Genomic DNA, 7,698 nt, shown 5'->3' on the forward strand with positions numbered 1-7,698 from the left:
CTCTGCCGATGCCGCATCCATCACAATGATACGTTAATGTACGCCGGCGCCTTATCGCCGAGCGCTCGGCGCTGAGCCGCTGCACAACAACTAAACTTGTTCGCATGTCGCTTTTTAAAATTACCTACATATGTGTCGATTTTATATTAAATATTGAATTGTTATTTAAGGAATAACTTAATTAAGCACTGTGCGTTGAACTAGAATTAAGTTAAGTAGTAAGATATTATCATGTAAGTGAATTTGTAATTCTTATGGGAATAAATAATCTTTAACCGTAAAACTGGTAATATGCAGCTTCGAGCGGTTTTAGTGATAGGACGGCAGTTATGCGTTTGCGCCAGTTTTATTTTACACGGTAACCACCCTGGCCGTGTCAGTTCTTATCAGTTTGTTTTAGTGCTTTTTGAAACTGCGGCATAATGGACATTGGCCATGACCGCTAATGCGATGGTCCCGGGTTCGAATCCCGGTAAGAGAATTTATTTGTGTGATGAGCACAGATTATTGTTCCTGAGTATTGGGACTATTCTATGTGTAAATATTATTATTATTTTACATATATCTTTGGCACTGTGTCTGTATTCACAGCTGTGTTGTTGACTGTACGCAAGCTTGACAAGCTTGAGCTTACCGCGGGACTCTGTCAATCTCTGTAAGGGAGCCCTATAATATTGATAGTTATTTATATATTTATACTCATACGCAAGTTAAATAAATATATATTGTATTTTGTAATCTAATCATTGTCTAATCTAAATTTGACGATCCGGCCCCTAATATCAACTACAATACTACTTTTACTATTTATTATATTAGTAATGAATAGATAAAGATATTCATAAAAAATGAAAAAATATCTTTCTCGATGAAATAAAAAAGTTGATCAACCCAAATTCACCAGAAACTTGTCGAACCGATGTTACAATTAATTTCTATGAGTATATGTACTTAATACCATCGAATTTTTACAATGACGCGTGATAGTTATGCTATTCCTGTACCGTCACACTCAGTACAAAAACTACCGAGGTAGACTAAAGTAGCATATCTCATACGAAGGCTTCTGAGAAAATGAGTACGATAGCAAAAAATGCATTACATAATGTAATTTAGAGCTTAGTTTCAAATGCACTGGAAATTACTGACACACAGAACGGCAATGAGTGCACGTATAATATTGACACAAGTGAAACAGAACCAACATTCTGTTAGTATTAGGTTTATTTCGTTGCGAAGATGTCGTATGAGTGGCGGAATAAAGTGGTAATGATCACCGGGGCCGCAAACGGCATAGGAGCTTGTGTGGTGAAGTTGGTGTTGGAAGAGGGTGCTAAGGTACGTTGGCACGTATTTTGTTGCTAAGATGTCGTATGAGTGGTGGAATAAAGTAGTGATGATCACCGGGGCCGCAAACGGCATAGGAGCTTGTGCGGTGAGGTTGGTATTGGAAGAGGGGACTAAGGTACGTAGAAATAGGCAAATATTTCGCTGCTAAGATGTCGCATGAGTGGTGGAATAAAGAGCATGAGTGGTGGAATGAAGTGGTGTTGATCACCGGGGCCGCAAACGGCATAGGAGCTTGTGTGGTGAGGTTGGTGCTCGAAGAGGGGGCTAAGGTATGTAGACATAGGCAAATATTTCGCTGCTAAGATGTCGTATGAGTGGTGGAATAAAGAGCATGAGTGGTGGAATAAAGAGCATGAGTGGTGGAATGAAGTGTTGTTGATCACCGGGGCCGCAAACGGCATAGGAGCTTGTGTGGTGAGGTTGGTGCTCGAAGAGGGGGCTAAGGTAAGTAGACATAGGCAAATATTTCGCTGCTAAGATGTCGCATGAGTGGTGGAATAAAGAGCATGAGTGGTGGAATGAAGTGGTGTTGATCACCGGGGCCGCAAACGGCATAGGAGCTTGTGCGGTGAGGTTGGTGTTGGAAGAGGGGGCTAAGGTACGTATACATAGGCAAATATTTCGCTGCTAAGCTGTCGTATGAGTGGTGGAATAAAGTAGTGATGATCACCGGGGCCGCAAACGGCATAGGAGCTTGAGTGGTGAGGTTGGTGCTCGAAGAGGGGGTTAAAGTACGTAGACATAGACAAATATTTCGCTGCTAAGATGATATAAATGAGTGGTGGAATAAAGTGGTGATGATCACTGGGGCCGCAAACGGCATAGGAGCTTGGTGCTCGAAGAGGGGGCTAAGGTAAGGACATGGCAAATATTTCGCTGCTAAGATGTCGCATGAGTGGTGGAATAAAGAGCATGAGTGGTGGAATGAAGTGGTGTTGATCACCGGGGCCGCAAACGGCATAGGAGCTTGTGCGGTGAGGTTGGTGTTGGAAGAGGGGGCTAAGGTACGTATACATAGGCAAATATTTCGCTGCTAAGCTGTCGTATGAGTGGTGGAATAAAGTAGTGATGATCACCGGGGCCGCAAACGGCATAGGAGCTTGAGTGGTGAGGTTGGTGCTCGAAGAGGGGGTTAAAGTACGTAGACATAGACAAATATTTCGCTGCTAAGATGATATAAATGAGTGGTGGAATAAAGTGGTGATGATCACTGGGGCCGCAAACGGCATAGGAGCTTGAGTGGTGAGGTTGGTGCTCGAAGAGGGGGCTAAGGTACGTTGGCAGTTAGGCATGCATATAACATACTATGATCAATATATTTTTCCCCTCACTAGCTCGGAAACACGTGTTTTGTCGTTTAATACCAGCGGGTAAAAACGCATTTTATCCACTAGTGGGTAAAGTAATTTGACCTTGTATAAAGTTAAAATAACAGCTTTAAAATTGATGAAAGTAGGCGAATCTAGTAATAAAGATGATTTACTACCCGTGGAACTGCTGGAAGCAGTGATAAACGCATTTTTTGCGTTGTAGTTTCCTCGCTATAATGAGGGGAAAAGTTTTGTGTTACACTCGGGCGCAAATGTATTATACTTCTCGTGTGTTAAAATACAACTTTGCCCCCTTGTATAACAAATAACTATCAATGTTGTGTAGTAATTAATAAAAATAAATTGTTTTCTATATTTAAACCGTACTTACTCGTACCACAGTATAATAAAGAATACTATCGTACAGTATGGCCACTCCCGCTCCCCGCTGAAAGTGCCGCCCACCACCTCTCGGTTACCTCACAGTTACCGCCTGTCAAGAACTCGAACAGTTGTCCTGTCATGTTTCACTCATACAAGCATAGTATTTACGCGTTCAGTTCACCCACACGAGCTTAGACTGTGTGCTGCGCCTCTTTCATATGATCGCCAGTGTCCGAGGTGTGCTCGTACATACAAAAAACAATTTATATAATAATTACAGTTTATTATTCTTAAAATTACAAAACGTGACTTAATTGCGTAAAACTATGTTTTTAAACCAACCTCCGATGTAAAAATCGTGTGTAAAAATCGTGAATGTTTAAATCAGTGTTACAGTTTATTACTCCATAAATATGTACTCTACAAATTACTACATTAAAATGAAGGTTTAAAAGCAATTTTTGTACTAAACAAAGTATTTACATTTAACAAAAAATATTTTGAAGTACCTAGTTTCAAGTTTCATGCGCACATTTTTGCCTGATTTAATGAAATTAAATATTTTTGTTTGCTTATAACGGTTCACTATTATCTGGCAGAAACTTTTTACGCATATATTTGATTCGTATAATAATACTTATATAATAGTTCTTGGCAGAAGTCACGTTTGGCAGAAACACCTTACACAGAATATGCTTTGGCATAAATCATTCCGCAGATTTTTGTAATACCGTTTTGTCTGTTGTCATAATGTTTTATGAGCATAATAGTATTGCTGCATAATAGTATATCTGCAAAAGTATTGTTCGACTAGCGAACAATACTTTTGCAGATAATATTTGTGCATACTATTTACGCGGCATAAAGTTGCAATTTACTATTCGATAGCGAGTTGGATGTGTTGGGGATGCAAGATACCTAACACTCCTCCTCGCTTCGCTCGTCGTCGTACCTAACGGTGACTCTGGGGCAGTTTTTCTTTTTTGATAGCGTGTAATAATTCTGCTAATGTAATATTATGCTATAAGATTATTATGGTACACACAATTATGATATATCAAAGTCGACCAAAGTAATGTTCTGTAAAACAATATTCTGCCAAATGTGTCTTATGCGTGGTAGTAATAATGCCAACTAAGTTTTCTGCAAAATTACCATTCGACTGAAAGTGTTTCTGCGAAACATGTTATGCGACGTGTGATTCGGACTACTCCACTGAATACGCTTACCATTTATAACCGGTGGTGGACACTCTATTTAATAATGCAAACATTGTAAAACATGGAAAAAATAGACCAGTTACATTTTCCCCCCAGTCGAAATTTGCCCCGATGTACCTATTATTTATATTATTTATGTTTCGTCTACAGCACATTGCCATTCTTGACGTAGACGAGACGTCTGGGAATCTTCTCCAAGATGAGCTTAACACGAAGTATGGATTCGGCAAGACAAGGTTCTACTATTGTGACGTGACAAATGACGATCAGCTGATCGCCGCATTCCACTCACTGTTGGAAGAAAAAGGGAACATTGATGTGGTCATCAACAACGCGGCAATTATGAATGATAAAGTTTATAGGAAGGAAATCGAAATTAACCTGGTAAGTAGGAAGGTACTTACTTCGTTCTGTAGGTAGAGATCGTTTCACGAAAGCTGGCACGAATTGAAATAACAAAACTATGATTGTATGAATGACACCTGTACGAGTTTAGCTTTCTTCTCTTCTGTTAGTTGATGTGGGTCAAATGTTTTTGAAGATAAATGTGCGTGACGCACACTTTTCGATATCTGATTGGATTGAAATTTTGCATTACTTAATATCGAGTGACAATATATATCCACTCTCTGTACAAATTTAACATTACCTAAATATATTACAATAATTTATATTATTTCTTATTTAAGAAGTTCAACGACTTTTCTTAAAGTTAATTATTAAGTTTATGTAATTGAGAGACTTTTGATCCCACAGACAAACTCGTTCCGTTCCAGAGTTTTGTGGGACTATATGTTAGATATGTTTGACACTGTATTTTAATAACAATAAATAATAATAAAATAATAAACTCAGTTGCTTTTGGCAGCTCTAGTTACCAGCTGTCATCTTTATTTTACTTGACAATAGAGGCCATTGAATATTTTAAAGCAATTGAGTGGATATTAAGATGATGGAGCTGAACTAATGACGACTCTTTCGATGGAGACTCTTTCATAAACATAATAAACTCCATGTTTTTTTTTGGTTACCTACTTAGAATAATTTTGTTCAGTTTTCATTGACTATGGAAAGAAAGTACAGTCAGTGGCAAAAGATTGTACCTCCCAAAGCTATTACTTTTGTCAAAATGACGGGTCTGTATTCTTTCCAGACTTCATTAGTAACAAGCACATTGAAAGCATTGGAGCTGATGAGAGTAGACGAAGGCGGCAAAGGAGGAACTATCGTCAACGTCTCCTCAACAGCAGCGCTTCTACAATCTTCCTTGATGCCTGTATATTTTGGCACTAAAGCTGCAGTGTTACAGTTCAGTAACTGTATCGGGGTAAGTTTTTAAACACAATTACATATGTATATCGTTGTCCGTGTACCCACAACAAAAGTTTTCTGGAACTTACTGTGGGAGTCAGTCAATCTGTGTAAGAAGGGTAAATATCGATTTATTTAATATAATACTAATGTGTAAGAATGTCTTATAATGTTTATTTATATGTATATTATTCGGTTATTTGTCTCGATAGTTTATGAAACTCAGCTGCTCGTACCCGACTAGCATAAGGCACTGGTCCTACCGCGAGCTAGTAAGCTATGAGCTATCAGCTCAATTTTGACCGGTATATTTACTTTTCAATTTGTAGAATTGGAATATTTAAAGTTATTTTTGAGTACTGAGTATTAATACTTTCAGTATAGAAGTAAGTAGTTAATGTATTAGTTATACACGTCCAATTCTTACACAACGACGGTCGTTGTGTAAGAATTGGACGTGTATAACTAACCCATGAAAAATAAAAAAGGAAATGGAAACGTGTTTTAAGTTTAACAAGTTATTTACTTGCAGAAAGAAAAATACTTTACAAAAACGGGCGTACGAGTGTTGACCGTATGTTTTGGACCTACAACCACTGAGCTAGTCAAGCCTACCAAACTGGGCTCTTTGGATAAAAACGTTACTCCAGAGATTCTCGCGGGCGCACTGGCTACAAAAATCCACCAGAAGTGAGATTTCATTACTTAGATCCACATTTGGTTATTGCTTTCATACTCAAAAATATGTACCTGTTATAGATCAGCCATTTCAGATGTCTGCAGCTGGTAACATTGGACAAGCTTGTACCTTAATATTATCAACCAGTCATATTGTCATTATGCCCACAGCCCACCTTTTGATATAAAATTTGAATATTCTTCTTTGACATGCTATTTCTGTGGGCTTTGCCAAACGCGGATAATATTATCATATGATCGTTGTTTGTGCTAGAAAAAAAAAACATTGTGTCTATATTCTATACATTCTGAGCCCTCCAATATTATTCAAACAAAATAATTTTCAGGATAGAGTCGGCGGCGGCGGGTTTAGTGGCGGCGTATAAGCGAGGAGCCAGCGGCAGCACGTGGTTGGCTACCCGCGATTTGCCCGTTAAGGACATCACCGACAACGTCGTACGCGCATACCAGATTCTTGGAGAATTCAATTAAATTGTACTGATATTGCAATGAGGTGCAGAGTACGGGCGTACGCGTCTGTATGTCTACAAAAGCACCTGTAAAAGCATGTTGAAGTGTCTCCGACTAGAAAAACTTATAATTTAAGATAAGTATTAAAGTATAATTATATTAATATGATGATAAAATAAGACAAATACAATTCTAATTACTTCAAGGTGGTGCTCAGGGTCTGATGATGGAGCCAGATGGTGGTCACCAATACCAATGAACAATATGACTATACAACTTCGTGGTTTACATGTCATTCTAGCATTTTCACTTTCACATTTCAAGTGCATATACCACGAGTATAGGTTTTCGGGTGTGCTGATTTAAAAATTAATGACCGATTTGGAATCTGACATTGCTGACTGTCACTTTGACACAAAAGTCGTCATGGGTGTCGTAAAATAGGTTTTAGGGGTGCTGATTCCAAAATTAATGGCCAATGTGGAATCTGACATTGCTGACTGTCACTTTGACACAAAAGTCGTCATGGGTGTCGTCAAATAGGTTTGCGGGGGTGCTGATTCCAAAATTAATGAACAATGTGGAATCTGACATTGCTGACTGTCACTTTGACACAAAAGTCGTCATGGGTGTCGTAAAATAGGTTTTAGGGGTGCTGATTCCAAAATTAATGACCAATGTGGAATCTGACATTGCTGACTGTCACTTTGACACAAAAGTCGTCATGGGTGTCGTCAAATAGGTTTGCGGGGGTGCTGATTCCAAAATTAATGAACAATGTGGAATCTGACATTGCTGACTGTCACTTTGACACAAAAGTCGTCATGGGTGTCGTAAAATTGGTTTTAGGGGTGCTGATTCCAAAATTAATGACCAATGTGGAATCTAACATTGCTGACTGCCACTTTGACACAAAAGTCATCATGGGTGTCGTAAAATAGGTTTTAGGGGTGCTGATTCCAAAAATAATGACT

The 7,698-nt window shown here is 38.7% G+C and overlaps 1 protein-coding gene across 3 annotated transcripts; it reads left to right on the forward strand.

Annotated features, from left to right (window-relative positions):
- The first annotated feature begins 282 nt into the window (after positions 1-282).
- On the forward strand, positions 283-6,856 carry LOC125227859 (15-hydroxyprostaglandin dehydrogenase [NAD(+)]-like). Of its 3 annotated transcripts, XM_048132237.1 has the most exons (6): positions 518-537; positions 1,216-1,338; positions 4,415-4,648; positions 5,418-5,591; positions 6,108-6,265; positions 6,601-6,856. In XM_048132237.1, the coding sequence occupies exons 2-6, from the start codon at positions 1,240-1,242 to the stop codon at positions 6,743-6,745; spliced, it is 810 nt and encodes a 269-aa protein (XP_047988194.1). In that variant the 5' UTR covers positions 518-537; positions 1,216-1,239; the 3' UTR covers positions 6,746-6,856. The 3 variants fall into 3 exon arrangements, with proteins under 3 accessions (XP_047988193.1, XP_047988195.1, XP_047988194.1); XM_048132236.1 differs by lacking the exon at positions 1,216-1,338 and having other exon boundaries at positions 283-537; XM_048132238.1 differs by lacking the exons at positions 518-537; positions 1,216-1,338 and adding an exon at positions 297-472.
- Positions 6,857-7,698: the final 842 nt, after the last annotated feature.

Source organism: Leguminivora glycinivorella, chromosome 7 (genome assembly GCF_023078275.1).
Source record: "Leguminivora glycinivorella isolate SPB_JAAS2020 chromosome 7, LegGlyc_1.1, whole genome shotgun sequence".
Taxonomy (NCBI): Eukaryota; Metazoa; Arthropoda; class Insecta; order Lepidoptera; family Tortricidae; genus Leguminivora; species Leguminivora glycinivorella.

Bases quoted from the DNA above. Each gene is read 5' to 3' on its own strand.
- LOC125227859 (XM_048132236.1), top strand. From the start codon at position 436: ATGACCGCTAATGCGATGGTCCCGGGTTCGAATCCCGGTAAGAGAATT. The intron at 4,649-5,417 runs GTAAGTAGGAAG...TATTCTTTCCAG, and splicing joins AGGAAATCGAAATTAACCTG to ACTTCATTAGTAACAAGCAC. The intron at 6,266-6,600 runs GTGAGATTTCAT...AATAATTTTCAG, and splicing joins GCTACAAAAATCCACCAGAA to GATAGAGTCGGCGGCGGCGG.